The following is a 21570-nucleotide window of genomic DNA, read 5'->3' on the forward strand; positions in this document are numbered from 1 at the left end:
AGTTTTGGAGGTGGACACAATGTTATTTGCTACTTGCTTGATGATAACAGTCTCCTTTGTGCAGTCTGATGGGTTACCACCTCCAAGCTTTCTCGGCAAGGACCAGGCTTTTCTAGTTGAGATGAGGAAGTCTAAGGCCTCTACTATTTCAGTCGCCTGCAAGTGGCAAGCTGCTTCGATGCTGTGCAAGAGTTCATCAGCTGTTTCACAGTCATTGTAGTCAGAAATCTTTTTGTATAGAGTTTTGCACTTTTTTGTCCACCGAGATACATATTTCTTACGGAAGTCTCTTGGTATACATTTCTTTGCTATGCAGAGCACAGCTCCAGTGAACCTCTTCTAGTTTGTGGTTACTGGTGGGATCCATCTCACACGTTAGTCCAGATTTTCAGGAATTGCGGGCCGGTTCGATCTAGGTCTGGGGAATGATCTTACAACAGATATTCCTGTAACTGAACAATGATTCCTATGTAAGTTGTCTGGGACTTTCCTTGATACTGGTAATGGCAGGCCTTTATTGTCAGAAGACACGAAACAAAAACATAAATCAGGGTTGTGATCTGTTTTGTAGGCACTGGATAGGATGTACACTGATCTTTAGCATCAAAAAGCAGATGGAGGTTGTGTCCTTCAGATCAGCCAAGCAGTGTGGCCCCAGTTTCATCATTAAATTTGTATTTCCATATAGTCCATGACTGCTGTCTAAACCCCCCCCCCCCCCCCCCCCCCCCCAAGTACACCATAGGGGTGTCTTGAGTTTTTAGTACATGTGCATTCACAACAGTTACTTCCCTAATTCTGATGATGACTTCATTGTGTTATTTATGGTACTGATAGAGACACTGCAGGCTTTATCTATATTGTTACATATGTACGTCACTACACCATAAACCTTGTTGTATGTAGCTCCAAGTAAATCAAGTCTAGGTATTTTACCTCTTGAAATAAGTCAACTCTTCAATTTCTACATGAGTTTCCTGGATGACTACCAAAACAATTTTGTTCGCATGTAGGATCTTATGTTGCATTTGGCATTTGGCTCTGTTAATGCCTTTGGTGGTCAGTTGGCACACTTTGACACTGGTATTGAATTTTATGCACAAGTGGCTCTTAAAAGAGCCATTGCTCTGCCTATTTGTATCAGCCTTGTGTGAGATGATATGATATGATGTATATCAGGAGATCATTAGGATTGTCTGGTGCCTGTATTGTTGTGACTCATTTGAAACCATTCAGGGGACATATACAGCTTAAGGCATGCTGTGGAGAGAATTAGAATAGCATGTAAAGGTTGTAAACTGATTTAATTTCAAGTGACCATAGACTAGTAATATGGAGAGTGAAAACAGATACAAACTTAGGAAGAAGCACACCTGTTATGAAGGGAGTCAGAAATATAGTGTGACAGTCCAAATAGTTACAATACTGGATTAATAAAAACTAGAGAAAAGTGAAGGTGATGGTTTTAATGCTTTGGCCACTCTATGTAGTCTCCACCACTTGAGTACAACACACAGAATCTTCATACAATCAGAAAAGCCTTTCTTTGGGATGTTGTTCAACTTGCATGTCACATTGGCTTGAATGTCAGTTATGTAGTTATGTCATCAAAGCCTTTTGAATTTTTGTACATTTATTGCTTTTTTGCTAGGTTTGTGCTGATAACACCAGAACTTGTCATTTTTTCCAGAAAATAAATGTCCGTGTTTTCCATTTCAATCAAGTCACAGCTGAAATCCACTTGCGTGGTTTTTTTTTGTTTGATAAGTCAGGGCATGCAGGACAAACTTTGCACACATTTTTCTCTCCTTCAAAACATTCTGAAGAAGGTTCTGAACACTTAATTTAGAGATGTTGCTACATTGTGATTTGTAGCACAACAACAGTGTTGACACACTAAAGCCCCACATCTGCTGTTTAACACTGCTTACTCACAATTCACTGGCTGAGTGTGCAGTTGTTAGTTCAAGCCGCAACTGTAGTTGCTGCGCTGAAGTCGCTTATGTTGTAGGAAATAAATCAGTCACAGTTTCTTCCTGCTTGACACAATTACTTCAATTAAATAGGTAGGTGTAAAGTTGCAAAGTGACATGAAATGGAACGAGTATGTGAGATCAGTTGTAGGGAAGGTGAATGTTGGAATTCAGTTTATTAAAAGAATTCTAGAAAAAGTACAGCACATCTATAAAGGAGGCCATGTATAGAAAACTTGTGTGTGACCCATTCTTGAGTACAATTTGCATGTTTGAGACCCCCACGAGGTTGATTTAAAGGAAGATGTACTGCTAGATTTGTTGCCAGTAGGTTCAGTCAACACATGAATGTTACGTAAATGCTATGCGAACTTAAACTGGAATTCCTGGAGGGAAGAAAACATTCCTTTTTTATGAAACACTATTGAGAAAGTTAAGGGAACTGAGATTTGCAACAGACTGCAGAATCGTCATACTGCCGCCAGCATATTTAATGTAAGGACTGCAAAGACGTAAGAGGAATCAGGGCTCATACAAAAAAGAATATGTAGTCATTATTTCCCTCGCTCCATTTGCATGTGGAACAGGAAAGGGAATGACGAGCAGTAATAATGAGGTACCTCTGCCATACACAATATGGTGAGTTGTGGAGTATGTATGTAGATGTAGACATACGTGCAGAAGTAGATTCATACCATAAATGTCAGTTTTCTGCTAGTTTTTGTATTTGGTGTTTGTTTCAGAATCGAGAGCCAGATAGAACACCTTGCACAACTCCTCAACCATCACCTCATCGGCAACCAGGATCTCACATTCGTGTATCAGATGTCAGATCTGAGGCACACTTATCAGAAGTGAGTGCAGCATATCACAAAAATCTATATTAAGATCATATATTTTATTTTTTGTGGGCTACAAATACAGGATGTATCTGTTAAATAAAGATTATGAGCAGTTCCAATCAAGGAACCAACACTTCATTCAGTTGCATAGTGCTTGTAGGATATGACATGGTCAGAACTTAGTTTTCATTTTGTGGTAATAAACAGACATATTTGTGGAAAGGAATTTCACAAAAGATATTAGTAACTGCATGTGTCTATTTCCATGATCAGATTGTTAGTGTGAAATGGCAGTGTCAGCAACACTAAACCCATTTGCCTCTCTAGTACGTTTAAGGAAGTGGCCTTTGAATGTAATGTGTCATAAGCTGTCTACTGGGATGGGATTTTATGTAGTAGGTGAATAAGATTAATGATTTCATTCCTAAGATTCATTTACTTGTTGCCACTCATATGTTTTGTGGATTAAACTGTTCATTACATTCTCAAAATCTGGCATAGATTCTACTCCAAATTTTTGTTGCCTATTGCAATCTCCTTAATTCTTTCTAACACATTCTGCTGGTTGGAAGCTCAACAATGATTAACAACAGGAGTTTGCTCTCTGTTGTTAATTTCAACTAACTGCTCATAAACTTTTTATTTTAATCAAGTCCAGTTACCAGTCTACAAACTGTCAAGTTTAATAATAGTTTTTAAATAATTTAGCTGTAACTTCTTTAGTGTGATACTGCTTTTGGCCTTTCTTAGTGAATACAGGGTTTTCATAATGGTTCTTTGATGCTCAAATCCTGTGTAAAATCCCATTTAACCTTGACAGTAGGAAGTGTAAGCAACCGTTTCTCCTAGTTTTGCTACTACAATACTGTGTGTCAAATCTTTGTGCCCATTGTTTTTGGACATAAATCACAAGTTTTCATCACTGCTCACACATTTTGGCTATGCCATTGAACATGCAGTATTCGTGTAGCTTCTAAAACATTCCTTTGGTCCAAAGTGAGAATAGCTTATGTTATTTGATCAGTTCTTCCAATTCCTTCTTTGGGATACATGAACTCCTATGGTCTGACATGGGAATGACTCTTCAAATCCAGACATCCTGCTCTTTTAGGTACTGTGTAAAGATCTTTGTCTCATCCCCCCCCCCCCCCCCCCCCTCTTCTTTGTCTTTATCATCTTCGAGATTGGATCAACATCCTGCTTTGCCTTGATGTTTACCAATAAATTTTGTATTTACTTTTCTTGAAACTGACCTGTAATTCCTTCAGAATGCGCTGCACTCTTCGTGGTGTCCCGAGTGTACTAGTTCTTATATTACCTGCGATTACCAATATTCCATCTGATTTATTGTTTGTATTGTGTCAAGTTAACTTTTCATCCATTAAAATGGCTTTTGCCAATCGCCCACGTTCTACAAAGACATTTGAAATTTGTGTAAAACACAACCTAGAGGTAGTTGGTACCATCTAATGTTCTTATCCTTGTTGGATCCAGCTGCCTCTCTACTTAATTAGGAAACCAAAAGTAATTCTAAATGTACCTGGATACAGGAGTGCTGTTTTCAGGCTGTTATTTTATAAAATTTTATTTTAATATGCTCTAAAAGTGTTGGAGAGACTGGGAAATGCATCTTGATCCTAGGCTCGATGAAAGGAAAACCCTGATGCTCACTTCCACGACCTAGAGGGGGATGGACAACGTTTGTGAAAACAAATGGCTAACGAGCACAGGGACTGAAAGATTCCTGGAATAAGGAATCCTACTGACCAAGTGCCAACAGCCACGTTGATGGGTGGATGAGCCAGTAGAGACCTAGGTCTCCTGCTAGGTATTGAAAGGAGAAATCCTTCCTGCAGGCTGAAGAATTCTTCTCAAGTCAACAGCATGGGATGGGGAAGGCAAGGGGAAATCACTACATTAAAGATCTGCAGGATATCCCAAGAAACAACTGTTTAGTTTCGCTTGAATAATTAATATGAAGCATATTTTTGTTAAAGATTCTGGGATAGTCCTCCATTTGGATCTTCAGGAGGGGACTAAACCAAACAAGAGAGAAAGAATTTACAGTTCAAGTGTACATGCAGACATCAACTTGTGATGAAAAAGAGGAATGAGATAAAAAATGCTGTAAATAGAGTTGAAGGACAAGACGACCTTATCATTACTGGAAATTGGAATGCATCAGTTGGAGAAGGAAGAGGAATTGGGGAAAGAAATGAATGGGGAGATAGATTAGTAGAATACTAAGATGTGTAGAATACTGAGATGTAAAACATGGTTGAAGGAAGGAATCAGGAGTAGAGTTTAACATACTATCCACTGTGTGGTCATTAGAGACAGAGCACAAGCTCAGATTATAAAAGAATAGTGAAGAAAAGTTGTGCCCATTTCAAAGGAACTGTCCCAGCATTTGCCTGTAGTGATTTAGGAAAATCATGGAAAACATAAATCTGGATTGCAGGACAGGAATTTGAACAAACATCCTCCCCAGCTGTGAGTCCAGCATGCTACTCACTGTGCAACCCCAATCAGTTTGTGGTTTCAACACCATCCATGGGGAAGGTATACATGGAAGGCTCTGGGTGATAGGAGGAGATACAAGATACCAGATAAACTTCATTCTAGTTGGATGTAGGTTCCAGAATCAAGAAAGAAACTGTAAAAGCTACCCAGGTCCAGACATCAATAGTGAGTATAACATAGTGATAGGTGCATGTGATCTGAAACTTAAAAAAACTGAAGGAAAAAACTTTGAGGAATGGGATCTGAATAAACTAAAGAATGGTATGATCAGTTTGGTGTACAAGGAACAAACAAACATGGCTACAGTTACGAAAAACATCGGACATGTTGAAGGATGATGGGAATCCTTGAAAAGTATTATCTGAACAGCAAAACAGCAAATAAAGTTGTTGGAAGACAGAGGGCAAAGCATAAAAAAGAATTGATCACTGAAGCATAATAACAAAAATAAATTTAAGATGTAATCTGTAACAAGACAACTCAGGAAAAACAAAGTCTATATATAGTGTTGAAGAGTAAAATAAATCAAGAGTCAAAAGGACTGAACAATAGTTCTTGGAGGAACAGTGCAACGAGCTGAATGAAATGATCAATGTATGGAAGCTGGAATGTGCCTATAAAGCAGTTAAAACAGTCCTTTGAGAATAGACAAGTAAAATGAAGTGGAGTAAAAAATGAAGTTGGAATAGTATTATTTGAGTAGATATTATATGAGTAGAAAGGTGGGAACAGTACCTGGAAAAGCTGTGTGCAGCAAATATTGGAGATCTGCTACTGGAGAACAAAGGAAGTCAATTTGGAAGACAAGAAACATTGCAATTTGGTAGCTAAAACCTGGGAAGCCACAGAAGTTGATAATATACCAACAGAACCCATCAAGAATGCTTTAGAATGGCTACATGAAGAATTGCTCCATCTCGTACAAGTTATATATGAAACCAGAAAGCTCCCAACAGACTGAAAAAAATTTGTTACCATTCCAGTACCAAAGAAAGCATCTGCAGATAGATTTGAACCATATAGGACCCTCAGTTAGGTAACACATGGCTCCCAGATCTGGGCACCTATCATTCTAAGGAGGATCAAAGGTAGGTTATATGGAGTGATCATGGATGACCAATTTGGCTTTAGAAGAGGTGTGAGCATATGAGGAGCAATACTCCATTTATGATTAATTCTTGAAAGAAGGCTCAGGTCACAAGGACAGAAGAATAGTGCAGAGACCATGTAGAGAAGAGGTGGCTTTGATAAAATATGGAGCACATCAAGAAAGAGGTACTATTAACACTCTCGCTGCTGTGGGCATGTATACATGTTGTGCTATGCCATTCATCAGATGTTGTGGACATTATATGTGCACACTGTTGATTTTTTTTAGTGCTGTGGACATCTGAATGCATCCAGAATTGCCGACGAGTCAATTACTTATACTGGTGAATAAAAAAAAATTCGAGTATTCATCATACAACACACACTGATGAGCCAAAGCATTATGACCACTGCCCACCATGACATTGGATGCCATTTGGTGACATTGTGGGCACATGATGCAGTAACAAAAGTATGTAAATGGAGCAGACATGGATGGGGGATCACCCTAGCGAAGAAATGGGCTGCAAATGGGGAAATCCATTGAGATAAATGACTTTGACAAAGAGCAGATTATTATTACACAGAGCCTTTGAACGAGTATCTTGAAAATGGTGAAGCTGGTGAAATGTTGATGTGCTACTATCGTGAGCATCTACAGGAAGAGGTAGAAGGACACTAAAATTACCCCTAGGCGCTACATGATTGGATGTTCATGACTCTTCATGGAATGTGGGGTTCAGAGGCTTGTCTGTCTGTGAAGTAGGATAGATGGTGATCTGTGGCATTTCTGGCGAAAGAGCATAATGTTGGTGCACGCACAAGTGTTTCAGAACACACTGTTCATTGTACATTGTTGAATATGGAGCTCCGCAGTAGACCACCCGTACTTGTTGATGTTCACATGTTGACTCAACGACATCGTCAATTATGATTGGACCATCAGGATTCAGCTGTCAATCAATGGAAATTTGTAGGCAGTTCGAGTGAATCACATTTTTGCTACACTAAGTCAGTGGTTGTCTCCACAAATGCCGCCATCAAGGTGAATGGTGGCTCGAAATGTGTAGTACGTCACGGACACAGGCTGGTGGGAACAGCATTATGTTATGGAGGTTGGTATTCTGCATTTGCAAGGGGTGTGTGGTAGTAATCGAAGACATGCTGATAGCTGCGAACCACTTGCATCCCTTCTTGCTTAATGTCTTCTCCAGTGGTGATGTTATCTCTCAGCAGTACAATTGACCATGCCTCGGAGCCAGCACTGTGCTACTGTGGTCTGAGGAGCATAGTGAAGTCACATTAATGGCTCAGTGACCTAATTCGACTGATGTAAACCCTATAGAACCCTTCTGGGTCACTATCAGGTGCTATCGCCATGTACGCATATCAGTGGCCTGTTATTTATGCGAATTACGTGATGTGTGTGTATAGACATCTAATGCCACATACTTCCACAAACCTACCAACAAACTTTTGGATCCTTGATATGTAGAATCAGTGATTTATTTAATTCCAAAGACGGACAAATGAGCTATTAACCAGGTAGTCATAATGTTTTGGCCCACCAGTGTATATGCCTCATTGTGTACTATCATTTGCAAAGAAACCCAAAAAAATCATTTTTCAGTATCTTGAATTGTTTGAGAGATATGATGATTGTTATGACCACATTATTTGCGATGCACAAGGATGTGAATGGGTGCATCTTGCTCAACTGCCTTTTGGATATAAAATCCAATAACTCGAGAATGAAATGAGGTATCTTTCTGCTCTCAATTTTAAATAAAATTTAGGAATCTTATCTACATTTGATTACTGTAATATATGAGCTAAAATCAACTGTTCGCAAAGTTTATGCAATGTGTTTTTACCTCTGCGAGCTCTTTAAAATTGTGTGCAATGTTTTACTTGATTTGGTAAGCATGACAGTTAATGAAAATAAATTCAGTTCTCTATCAAGTGGACTTTAAGATGTGTAAAAATTATTTTTTTTTTTGCCAATAGTTTTCAAAAAGTAAGGTAATAAGTATTTCATGTTGACTACAATACTTTCTCTAATCACAGGCACTAGTATGTGGTGAACAGTACTGCCGTAACAAAAGTTACATCAGCACTAAATGCAACAAGCACGTCTGCAGCAGCGAAACGGTTAAGCAAAGGGTATGGCAGACTGTTTGCTCCCTCCTGTCTTTGTCAGTGGGCACATTCAGAAGGCAATTGATGAAGTCAGGGAGAAACTAGGATCTATAGTACAAATTAAAATCTATGATAAGAAAATAGAATGGTTTAGACATACTGATGATATTGCTGTGGGCATAGAACAATTAGAAGCTATCCTGGCTCAGATGATGACCACCCTCAACTCTTCCCATAATATGAAAATTAATGAAGCTAAAACAGAAGTCTCAGTAGCAAGTAGACAAAACACTGTTGTCCATTGCTCACTTAACAGTGAGTGACTAGAGACCATTGAGTTCTTTGCCTACCAAGAGAGTTACATTACATCAGATTGAAAATCTAATAAGGATATTACAAGCCAAATCCATCATGCAAAAGCTGATTTTACAAGGGAAGAAATCTTTTTACATCCAGCTGCATAGACAAACATCTCAGAGAACACCTCATAAAGACTTTTGTTTGGAGCATGCTTCTGTTTGAAAAGGAAACATGGACACTCAAGAGTAGCAGGAAAACATGAAATAGTAGGATTTGAGATGCGATGCATTTCCTGGGTTGACTAGGTATAAGATAAGGAGCTGCTCCACAGAGTGGAGGAAGAGAAACCACCACTTACCCAACACAGAAGGGATACATAGGTTGACCATTTTTTGAGACATGATGGTGTCATTAAAAGCATCATTGGGGGGACATGAAAGCGAAGGATGCAAGAGACTGGAATACATCGGCCAGAACATGGAAGATGCCAGCTACACCATCTACACTGTTTTCTAGAGGAAGGCCGAAGACATAAAAGTATGGTGAGCTACTGCTAGTCAGCATGATGGTTGGAGACATAAGAAGAAGACCTACACAGTAATTTTAAGACATTCGTCACCGACAGAACTAAGCGAGGAAATACCTGTGGCTGTTCTGTAGTGTTCCCTAATAGTGGCCTCAAGCTTCTTACACTGAACAAATTCATTGTTTATGATGCTGGAGTGCACAAAATATTGAGGATACTGGAACTGTTGAGATGTATTTATGTGACAAATTTCATCATCTCTTCCAATTCCCTGAGTGAACTGCTAGCCATAATTGCATGTAACCAGCAGATAATGCTGTGAAATCCATTCAGGACACCACCCTTCACTCGCAATATGTAGGCAAGGAGGTGATAGTCTGCCGTGGTATATGGCAATCAAGAGCAATAATGAATTGGCAGATGCATCAGCCATCTCCCAGCATTCAGTGCCCTCACTATTGAGACACAGGTTACTTGTCAGTGACAGGATAAGTGGCTGGAATAACAAAGTGCTTTCATGAAACCACAGATTCCTTTCCCAATTAGGGGAGAGCTCACCAATGTGTTTGTGGTGTATCCAGCTTAACACATTAGAAGGCAGTCCATATTTTGGCGAGGAACGTGTCATTTATTTTATATAATGACACGCAACTCGTCAGACATGTACTAAATTTTTGTTTGTCTTCCCAGATTTTGCACAGTGTGTCAGAAAGAAATTAAATTGTGACTCATCCTGAAGTTGGATCATCCAGCTCACATTTTCTGTATTTATGTTATTAGAATTATACCTTCAATTAATTTAAACTTTCTTGGTTTTGCAACTAATTTTGTGCCTTCAATTTTACTTTCTATTTCCTTTAACTGATCTAAAGAATCTTCAGTAATTTTCAAAAGTTTGTTTCTGCGTGTGTCTTTAATTGTCTGGATCTTGGTTACAAGTTTGGCTGTGTGTCTCTGTAAATCTCAATTATTCTCCTAAATCATTTTAATTTGTTTTTCCAGCTGTTCCTCGTGCATTTTGAATTATAGTTCCTGCAGCTTGTGACAAATTTTATTTTGTGATTTCTGTTGTTCTTTCAGGCTTTCCTAAATGGCGTACAGTCTTTCCAAACTAATAACTGTTAGCTCAGTGACTACGCACTTATATTTGTATCTGCAGTGTTGAAGCAATGATTAGAATTCCTGTTTCATTAACTATTCTAATTTTGGAAAATGGAATCTATTGATGATTTACCTATATTTAAATTACTTTCTGCCAATAGCTGCCAGTAATCAAGCAAAATTTTCCTCTACACTAGCCATCTTATTTTTTCTGTATTTGTAATCAATTGCTGCCTATTGTGTTACTATGACTAGTCACTGTTTAAATACTTTTCCTCATTTTCTTCTAACCATAGTTCAGTATTCTGTTCTGCTTTGTGCATTCTGCCACATCATCATACCACAACTTCAGTCAAGCTAATGCTATGTGTTAGTTACAGACTCACAGAATTTTTTTGACTTCTGCCTCCACGTCCAAAGATCATCAGTGATTGAAGTCCTGGTATGTGCTTGACTTCATGTAAAAAAAAAAAAAAAAAGAAATAAATTATGACTTTGTCACAAAGCATACTGTACACTGTCATAGCCCTGCTCTTAACACTGTTTGTTGAAAATTTCTGTTTTTCTCACAACAGGATAGGCCAAAACTGTATGTGAAATATAACTCATTAACGAGCAAACTCCTCACTATCTGTGTTCTACAATACAATTTTAGGTATGAATATTATTGGGCCATTATCACACAATGGAAAATCCAGGATTGAATGTAACAGTATTATGAAGAGGATAGTTGCTACTCACCATATAGTGGACATGCTGAGTCACAGATAGGCACAACAGAAAGACTGCCTCACAATAAGCTTTTGGCCAACAAGGCCTTTGTCAAAAATAGACAGCAGATACACACACACTCACTCATGCAACCGCAACTCACACACACATGACCACAGTCTCTGGCAGTAGAAGCCAGACTACGAACAACAGTGCATGATGAGAGAGGCAATCAGGTGGGGGTAAGGAAGAGGCTGTGGCAGGGACAGGGAGAGAGAGAGCAAGGGAAGGATGCTGCGGGAGCATGCAGGGACGATGTGGAGAGAAGGTAGGGCAGCCAGGTGCAGTCAAGAGGTTAGATGAAGGACAGGGGGGAGAAAGTGTGTGTGTGTGTGGGGGGGGAGGGGGGGTTAGTGTAAAAGGAGATACAAAAAAAGACTGGGTGTGTTGGTGGAGTAAAGGGCTGTGTAGTGGTGGGATAGGAACGGGGATGGAGCTAGATGGGTAAGGACAATGACTAATGAAGGTTGAGGCCAGGAGGAGGGTTATGGGAACATAGGATGTATTTCAGGGACAAATCCCACCTGTGCAGTTCAGAAAAACTGGTGTTAGTGGGAAGGTTCCAGATGGCACAGGTTGTGAAGCAGTCATTGAAATGAATAACGTCGTGTTGAGTGGCATGCTCAGCAACAGGGTGTTCCAGTTGTTTTTTGGCCACAGTTTGTCAGTGACCAATCATGTAGACAGGCTGTTATGCCCACGGAGAATGCAACACAATGTTTTCAGCTTAGCTTGTAGATCACCTGACTGGTGATTACTGGTGGTTCGTAAGTGTGGTATGGACAGAGGTACTGAGGCAGCCATCTTTGAGGTGTAGGTCAACAACTAGGAAGGTGGTTTGTTGAGTTGAGTAGGACCAGGCGACATGAATGGAGGAGAAGGTGTTGAGATTCTGGAGGACTGTGGATAGGATTTCCTCACCCTTGATCCAAATCACGAAGACGTAATCAGTGAATCTGAACCAGGTGAGGTGTTTAATATTTTGGGTGTTTAGGAAGGATTCCTGTAGATGGCTCTTGAATATGTTGGCATAGGATGGCACCATGAAGTTGCCCATAGCCATACCCCAGATTTGTTTGTAGGTAATGCCTTCAAAGGAGAAGTAATTGTGGGTGAGAATATAGTTGGTCAAGGGGACTACCATGTGGCAAAGGAAGAGGTACTGTGGAGAGTTGGTATCTTTTGTATAGGGCAGCTGGTTGCATGTAATAGGCTGAAGGTGTTGGTCTATGAGAATAGAGAGCCTCTCAGTCGGGGCACAGTAATCGGCCACAATGGGGCATCCTGGGTGCTTGGGTTTACAGACTTTAGGAATCATTTAGAAGGTAGGAGTGTGAGGAGTGATAGGTATGAGGAGAGAGATGGACTCCTGGAAGAGGTTCTGGGATTGGTCTAAGGATTTTAGGAGGGACTGGAGATCCTGCTGGATTTCTGGAATGAGGTTGCTGTGACAGGGTCTGTATGTGGATGAATCTGCCAGCTGAAGGAGTCCTTCTCCCAGGTAATCCTTGTGGTTCAAGACAGCAGTGGTGGAGCCTTTGTCAGCAGGTAGGATTATAAAGTTGGGATCAGTTTTTTAAATTCATGGATTGCCGTTCTTTCTGCAGATGTAAGGTTAGTTTGCATGTAGAGGGATTTGAGGAGTGATGGTGGGAGAAGGTTCGAGGTTAAGAAATTCTGGAAAGTTAATAGAGTGTGCTTTGGGGGCAGTGGGGTTGGATCACATTTGGATGAAGGAGTGAACTGAGTTAGGCAGGGTACAACATTGATCTTTGGTTGAGTCTGATTGGTAGGATAGATGGCAAAAAAGTGTTTCCACTGTGGGGACCGTGAGAAGGAGATAAGGTCTTTAACAAGTTCTGTATGACTGAATTTGGAAGTGGGTGAGACTTTTGGTCAGATCTGGTATTCCTATGGAGCTAAGGCTTTTGGAAGAAATGTTCATGACTGTGGTTTGGGTCTGTGTAGGTTCTGGATGCTGTGTGGTGGTTTGAGGGAGTTTTGGATGGTGGGATAAATATAATAGATCTGTGATACACTGAGCTTTTGAGCTGTGAGGGGACATGGTGGAGGTTTGGAGGTTGTGGATAGTGGTAGTCCCAGGTGGGAGTAGGAAGTGAGCACGGTGGAGAGTTTTTTTGAGGTAGCCTTGTGCATGTTGCTCCAGTTTCTGGAGGGCAAGGGTTTCAGTGTGTATCATGGGATACAGGAATTTGGGATTGCATAGCAGGAGAATTTTACTGTACTGCAAGGTGGTTAGGGCTTGATTGATATGGTTTTGCAGGACTATGTTAATGAGGGCTAAGGATAGATTGACTCTGAACAGATGGGGGTCATTGTGGAAGGAAGGGTGGCAGCCAGATATGGGTAATTTGATGGTAAGGCCATTTGTGGGGATTCCATGAGCCAAGCAACAACGTAGGAACAGTATATGGGACTGCTGTGTTCTGGCTAAGGATAAGGAAACTTTTCTGTATTGACACATGTGGAAGGAGCAAGGAGCCTTGATGGTGGAAAAACATGAAAAAATATGTAAATAGCATAGAATTAAATCCGAAAAAATTCGTAAAAAACATCCAAATATGAGAAAAAAATCACAAAAAGGAAGAAATGGGTTAAATAATGGGAAACAAGATAAACTCTGAGAGAGTATGTCGATGCTGAAAAGTGAAGAGTAACTGATATTGGTGTGAAGTCACAAAGAGATCACAGAAAAAATATAAATAAAAAATATTTTACTGTGGGTTGTGGTTCTGTAGGTGGATAAGTATGAAGAAGGGGAACAGTAATTGTGACTGGATTAGGTGAAATTACTAAGTGCGAATTGGAATAGAGAGGACAGGGATGGAGCATTGGTGTTGAGATGATAGTAAGATGGGATACAAGATAGTGTGGCACAGAAAAGATGTGGGAAAATACGGGAGAGTGATGCAGGGAGAGTGATCAATTTAAAGGTAAAAGATTAATGATATCTGCGGGAGTAATGTGGGACATAAGATACTGCATCAACAGTCATCATGGTCTTGTAGCCATCTGTTGTTTGCGGCCGAGACGATTGATACAGTGTGGCTCGTAAGTAGAGTGTGCAGTGCGGTTTGTAAGACAACAAGAGAAAACAGGAAAGAAGAGAAGGAAGGATGAAAGTTGAGTATAGTAATGCATTAGAAAATAGTAAGAAAGGAAAACAGCACTGGGTTTGGATGGAAAAAAAGCCATCGGGCAAAATCAAACAATGGAAAATTTCAGGGTGAAATGTAAGGATATTATGAAAAGATAGTTGCTACTCACCATATAATGGAGATGCTGAGTCACAGGAAGGAATGACTAACGAAGGTTGAGGCCAGGAGGGTTACAAGAACATAGGATGTATTGCAGCTAGAGCTTCCACCTGCACAATTCAAAAAAGTTGGTGTTGGTGGGAAGGACCCAGATGGCACAGGCTGTGAAGCAGTAATTTAAATGAAGAACGTCATGTTATGAGGCATTCTCAGCAAAGGAGTGGTCTTTAAGCCACAGTTTTTCAGTGCCCATTCATCTGGACAGACAGCATGTTGGTTGTCATACCCATGTAGAATGCTGCACAGTTGTTGCAGCTTAGCTTGTAGATGGCATGACTGGTTTCACAGGTAGACCTGCCCTTGATGAGATAGGTGATGTTTGTGACCAGACTGGAGTAGGTGGTGGTGGGAGGCTGTATGGGACACATCTTGTATCTAGGTCTGTTACAAGGATATGAGCCATGAGGCAAGGGGTTGTGCGAGCAGGCATTATGTAGGGATGGATGAGGATGTTGTGTAGTTTTGGTGGGTGATGGAATACCACTGTGTATGTGGTGGGAGGGGAGAGGTGGTGGGGGGAGAGGAAGGGAGGACAGTGGGTATAGCATTTCTCATTTCAGGGCACAATGAGGAAGAGGCAGAACCATGATGGAGAATGTAATTCAGTTGCTCCAGGCCAGGGTGGAACTGAGGCACGAGGTGAATGCTCCTCTGTGGCCGGATGGTGGGACTTTGGAATGTGGTGGGTGACTGGAAAGATAAGGCAAGGGAGATTTGTTTTTGTACAAGCTTGGGGGGGGGGGGGTAATTACTGTCTGTAAAGGCCTCAGTAAGACCATAGGTGCATTTTGAGAGGGAACACTTGTCACAGCAGATGCTATGGTCAATTGTGGCTAGGTTGTATTGAAGGGACTTCCTGGTTTGGAATGGGTGGCCTCAGTGAGATCCCCAGTGTATTTTGAGAGGGACTGCTTGGCACTGCAGATGCGACGGCCAGGGGTGGTTAGGCTGTATGGAGTGGACTTCTTGGTATGGATTGGATGGTGATTGTCAAAGTGGAGATATTGCTGGTGGTTGGTACGTTTGGCAGGGACAGAGGTACTTATATAGCCATCTTTGAGGTAGAGGTCAACATCAAGGTAGGTGGCTTTTTGGGTTGAGTAGGACCAGGTGAAGCAAATGGTGGAGAAGGTGTTGAGATTCTGGGGGAATGTGGATAGGGTGACCCCACAATCGATCCAGATCATGAAAATGTCATCAGTTAATTGGAACCAGGTGAGAGGTTTTGGATTCTGGGTGCTTAAGAAGGATTCCTCTAGATGGCCTGTGCATAAGCATAGGATGGTGCCGTGTGGGTGTTCATAGCTGTACTCTGGATTTGTTTGTAGGTTATGTCTTCAAAGGAGAAGTAATTGCAGGTGACGCTATAGTTGCTCATGATGACTAGGGAGGAGGTTGTTGGTTTGGAATCTGTCGGGCATTGGGAAAGACGATGTTCAATAGCAGTAAGGCATAGCCATTAGGGATGTTAGTGTAAAGGAAGGTGACATCAGTAGTGACAAGCAGGGAAACGTGTGGTAAAGGAACAGGAACTTTGGAGAGTCAGTGGAGGCAAAAAAGCTTACCCTCCCACACAAAAGATACCAACCATTTCCTCCACTGATTCTCCACAGTTCCTGTTCCCTTCCAAAGGTCTCATCTTTAGCCCCATTCCCACATTCAGTCATGAAGGACTTGTTAAACACCATCTCTCTTTTTCCAAGTTCCTACAGTGGAAATACTTTTTCACTATCAACCCTACCAATCAGTCTCAACGAAAGATTAATGTTGTACCCTGCCTGACTCAGTTAACCCCTCCATCCGAACATGATCCACCCCCACTGCCCACAAAACACACCCTGTTAACCTTCCAGAATTTCTTAACCTCGAACCTTGCCGCACCATCATTTCCCAAACCACTCAACATGCAAACTAACATTACAACTGCAGAAAGAACTACAATCCACCAACTTAAAAACTGATCCTGACTTTATAATCCTACCTGCTGTCAAAGGCTCCACCACCATTGTCTTGAACCGCAAGAATTACCTGGGTGAACGACTCCACAAGCTGCCAGATTCATCCATCTACAAATGCTGCCACAGTGACCCAGTTCCAGAATTCCAGCAGGATATCCAATCCCTCTTAAAATCTTTAGGCCATCCCAGAACCTTTCCCCAGAGTCCATCTCTCTCCTTATCCCTACCACACCTAGAACTCCTACCTTCGACATGCTTCATAATGTCTATATAAACCCAGCCACCCACCCAGGATGTCCCATTGTAGCTGGTTAGTGTTCTCCTGCTGAGAGAATCTCTGCTCCTGTAGGACAACACCCTCAGCCTATTACCCACAACCTCCAATCCTATACAAACCATTTCCTCCACCAACTCTCCACAGTTCCTCTTCCTTTGCCACGCAGTAGTTGCCTTGACCAACTATATCCTCACCCACAATTATTTTTCCTTTGAAGGCATTACCTACAAACAAACCCAGGGTACAGCTATGGGCACCTGAATGCACCATCCTCTGCCAACCTATTCATGGGCCATTTAGAAGAATCCTTCCTAAACACCCAGAATCGTAAACATCTCACCTGGTTCAGATTCATTGATGACAACTTTGTGATGTGGATCAAGTGTGAGGACACCACATTCCTCCAGAACCTCAACTTCTTCTCCCCTATTCACTTCACCTAGTTCTACTCATCCCAACAAGTCACCTTCCTCAATGTTGACCTCCACCTCAAAGATGGCTATATCAGTACCTCTGCCCATATGAAACCTACCAACCACCAGCAATATCTTCACTTGGACAGCCACCACCCATTCCATATCAAGAAGTCCCTTCCATAAAGCCTAGCTACCTGTGGCCGTTGCAGCTACAGTGATGAGCTGTTCTTCTTAAAATACATCAAGGGTCTCACTGAGGCCACCCATTCCATACCAGGAAATCCCTTCCATACAGCCTAGCTACAGGCGGCTGTTGCATCTGCAGTGGCAAGCGGTCCCTCTCAAAATACACCGAAGGTCTTATTGAGACCTTTAAAGACTGTAAAATTACCCCCTCTCCTCCCGACCTTGTACAAAAACAGATCTCCCTTGCCTTATCTTTCCAGTCATCCACCACCTTCCAGAGTCCCAGTGTTCGGCCACAGCGGAGTATTCCCTTGTGCCTCAGTACCACTTAGCACTGGAGCAACTAAATTACATTCTCTGCCAGGGTTTTGCCTCTCTCTCAGTGTGCCCTTGAAATGAGAAATGCCCTACGTACTATCCTTCACACCCCTCACCCCCACCCCTCTTCCCAGGGTATTTTACTGTCCACCGTACCTACACAGTATTCTCTTCCGTCCCCTCACAATTGCCTCACGGCTCTCATATCCTTGTAATAGATCTAGATGCAGGCATGCCCCATACATTCTGCCACCGCCCCCTCCTACTCTAGTTCTGTCACAAACATCATCTATCCCATGAAACATAAAACTACCTGTGAAACCAGTCATGTGATATACAAACTAAGCTGCAACCACTGTGCTGTATTCTACGGACAGACAGCCAAAATGCTGTCTTTCCGGATGAATGGCCACCGAAAAACTGTGCCCAAAAAACGACTGGACTACTCTGTTGCTGAGCACGCCACCCAACATGATGCTCTTCATTTCATTGACTGCTTCACAGCTTGTGCCATATGGATCATTCCCACCAACACCAGCTTTTCTGAATTACCCAGGTGCGAACTGTCCCTGCAATATATCCTACATTCCTGTAATCCTCCTGGCCTCAATATTCGTTAGTCATTGTCTTTACCCATCTAGCTCCTTTCCTGTTCCCATCATTCCAGCTCTACCCAGCTCTCTATTCCACCAATGCACCCGGTCGGGGCACACATTTTCAGCTGTCCACATCGAGGTATATCAACAACACCTGTCGGCAGCTGAGGGTTTCAGTTAGTCATTATTTATTCTATTTTTGACAAAAGCCTCGTTGGCCGAAAGCTTATTGTGTGAGTAGCAACTATCCTTATCATAATATTGGTCGATAATTGCAAGTTTGAGTTAATGTGATCTCTTAATATCTAAAAAATTAGTTCAGGGCATCAGAGAACTACGTCTACCTGCATGTTGAGTGATCAGCATGCCTGACTGCCAAGCGGAGGAGCCAATTACAATTTTTGGTATTGCCAAGAATTTTTCAGTTGCAGACTGAGTGGTTTGGGGTGCACTCTTTCTTGTGAGGTGAACTGAGGAACTTCTTTAGCAAGGAGAAGTGCTTCTAAGATCTGAAAAGCTGACAACAGTTGGGAGCACATTGTGTTGACCTAATATCCCTCCCTGCAGTATCCAGGTGATACCATTAGAGGGTGACACTGTAGCTGGTCACTATCGTATGGTGTTGTGGTGTTTTTTAAATCAGAAAACCGATTGCTGCATGATTCTCACACTTTATGAATTTGCTGAACATAGTGGTTTATAGGTGAGTGATTTGGCATTACAATTACCATGTAGGTAATTGAATCAGAACTATGAAGCCTGCCAGAATCTTAAGTTTGTGGTAGTGAAATTGCTGTTGAAAATGTGTGATGTTGGGAAGAGCACATCATGATCATTTCCCATGCATTTCTCTACATTGATGTAGTGGAACAGTCCAAGGAACTGATTTACTATCAGAGTGTATACATAAGGGTTATGTTCATTATTTTATCCTTGTCACATGACTATACTGAAGACAAACTGTTGAAAATTGTATAAGGCACAGTTTTAGGGCTTCAAATGATGGATATTTGTTACATTTAATGAGATCTACATTTATCTCATGCAAAATGTTAACGTTCAGACATTAATGTTCGATAATATTACTTATAAGGATTGTATGAGTAAGATTTTGCAACGTATACTGTGTTCAGATATTACAAAATACTACAAAGAAAGTGATATGTTTACACAGAGTCAGCATGGATTCAGAAAATATTGACAGGGAGGGCTCAAGTTTATTCCATATTACTGTATCTCAGGAACACTTTTGACACTATTCCTTACAAGTGACTCCTAATCGAACTGTGTGCCTATGGACTATCACCTTAGTTGTGCAACTGGATTCGTGATTTCCTGTCAGAATGGTCACAGTTCATAGTAACTGAAGGGAAGTCATTGCGTGAAACAGAAGCTGTATCTGGCGTTCCCCAAGGAGGTGTTATAGATCCTCTGCTGTTCCTAATCTATATAAACAATTGAAAAAACAACCTGAATAACCCTCTTAGATTGTTTGCAGATGATGATATTGTTTACCATTTAATAAAGCCATCAGAAGGTCAAAATTATTTTAAAATAATTTAGGCAAGATATCTGTGTGATGTGATAATTGATACTTGATCTTAAACAATGAAGAGGATGAGGTCTTCTACATCAGTATTAAAAAAAATAACAAAATTGCTAAATTTCAGTTATGCATTAAATTGCAAAATTTGAAGGTTGTTGATTCTACAAAATTGGAACCATTACATAAAAAATATTGTTGGGAAGGTGAACCAAATACTGTGTTTTATTGGCATATCACGTAAAAGATACAACAAATATACTAAATAGGTTACCTCCACTTTGCATGTCCATCCTCTTCTGGAGTATTCCTGTGTGGTGTGGGTTACATACCAGAAAGGACCGACGGACTGGAGTGTTGCTGTGCGGTGTGGGATCCATAACAAATAGGGTTGACAAAACAAGTTTGAAGAAGAACAGTTTGTTTTATATTATTGTGAAATAGGGTAAATTGTGTTATGGATATGATGAGTGAGATTGGGGAAGGAATAATTAAAACACAGGTGTTCTTCGTGCCAATAAGATCTTTTCATGAAATTTCAATCACCAACTTTCTCCGCTGAAAGATAAAATATTTAGTTCACTAACTCTCGCGCAGTGAGAAATGACCATCATGATAACATAAGAGAAATCTGAGCTCTCATAGAAAGATTTAGGTGTTCATTTTGCCGACATCCTATTTGAGAGTGGAATGGTCAAGAAATCCTACTGAAAGTGATCCTGTGAAACCTCTGCTAAGCAGTTAAGTGTGAACTGTAGAGTAGTCATGTAGATGTAAATATTAACAGTGCAGAGAAATTTTTCTGTTAGAATTTTTGGTTACCGCCATATTTAAATAGGAGAAGAAGTAGATGAAACATAATGTTGATGAAAAAAGTAACTTGAAAGCTACATACATTCCAGGAATCCATTATTACCTCAGTCTGTTTGCACAGACTCTGTTTGTTTTGAGACAATGTAGAGCAGTTTGCATCAACATGGACAAGGTATCAAATTACTGCTGCTGCTGCTCATTTTTATCTGTACATGAAAATTCATGTTACAGTTTTCCCATTTATGACATACTTATCAAAATTCCTTATGCAAGCGCAATGAATTTGTGCATAGCTGAACTCATAGTTAGTAGAAAACATGGTAGGTATCGTGTGTAGATATGCTGTGAGCAGTGGCATGGCCACAGACAGTGCATAGAAGCTTGTAGGCACACTGTGCACAAGTGTAACTCACAGAGTTGTGAATACAGTTGGAATTCTTTGTGTTACAGTGTATTATTATTATCATCATAATTACTATTGACAATAATTTATTTGTTATTTAAATAAACAAGTAAATTTGTGTTTATTTAAAAGTTTTTCAGTTATAAAACTGATGAAAAACTATGTAAAACATTGTTGGTTGGCTAGTTTTCTATGGTCGATGAAATACCTAGTACTGTATAAAGCCTCTGGAGCATGTTAACGTCTTTCACCATTTTTGACACTACTTCGTTTTTGCTTGGTGTGGGGTGTTGGGGGTGGGGGTGGGGCTGGGGGCAAGGCTCCTACAGCTTAGACCAGGCCACAGAGACATGTGGTATGGAAAAACCACTGATGAAGTCATTCTAAACTATTTATAACAGTAGATTGTATTTTATTTTATTTTTTAATTTTACTTAGCAATTACATTTACCCAGAAT

The 21570-nt window shown here is 40.8% G+C and overlaps 1 protein-coding gene across 15 annotated transcripts in view; it reads left to right on the top strand.

Annotated features, from left to right (window-relative positions):
- The window catches only part of LOC124611912 (longitudinals lacking protein, isoforms H/M/V-like), a 453788-nt gene that overhangs the window by 79148 nt on the left and 353070 nt on the right, over positions 1-21570 (top strand). For all 15 annotated transcript variants that reach the window (XR_006979507.1, XM_047140288.1, XM_047140290.1 and 12 more), the window contains one exon: positions 2717-2827. Coding sequence is in view for 14 of the 15 variants with exons in the window: in XM_047140288.1 (XP_046996244.1) it covers positions 2717-2827 (111 nt within the window). In the remaining variant the exon portion in view is untranslated. The remainder of the gene's footprint in view (positions 1-2716; positions 2828-21570) is intronic.

Source organism: Schistocerca americana, chromosome 1, assembly GCF_021461395.2.
Source record: "Schistocerca americana isolate TAMUIC-IGC-003095 chromosome 1, iqSchAmer2.1, whole genome shotgun sequence".
NCBI lineage: Eukaryota > Metazoa > Arthropoda > Insecta > Orthoptera > Acrididae > Schistocerca > Schistocerca americana.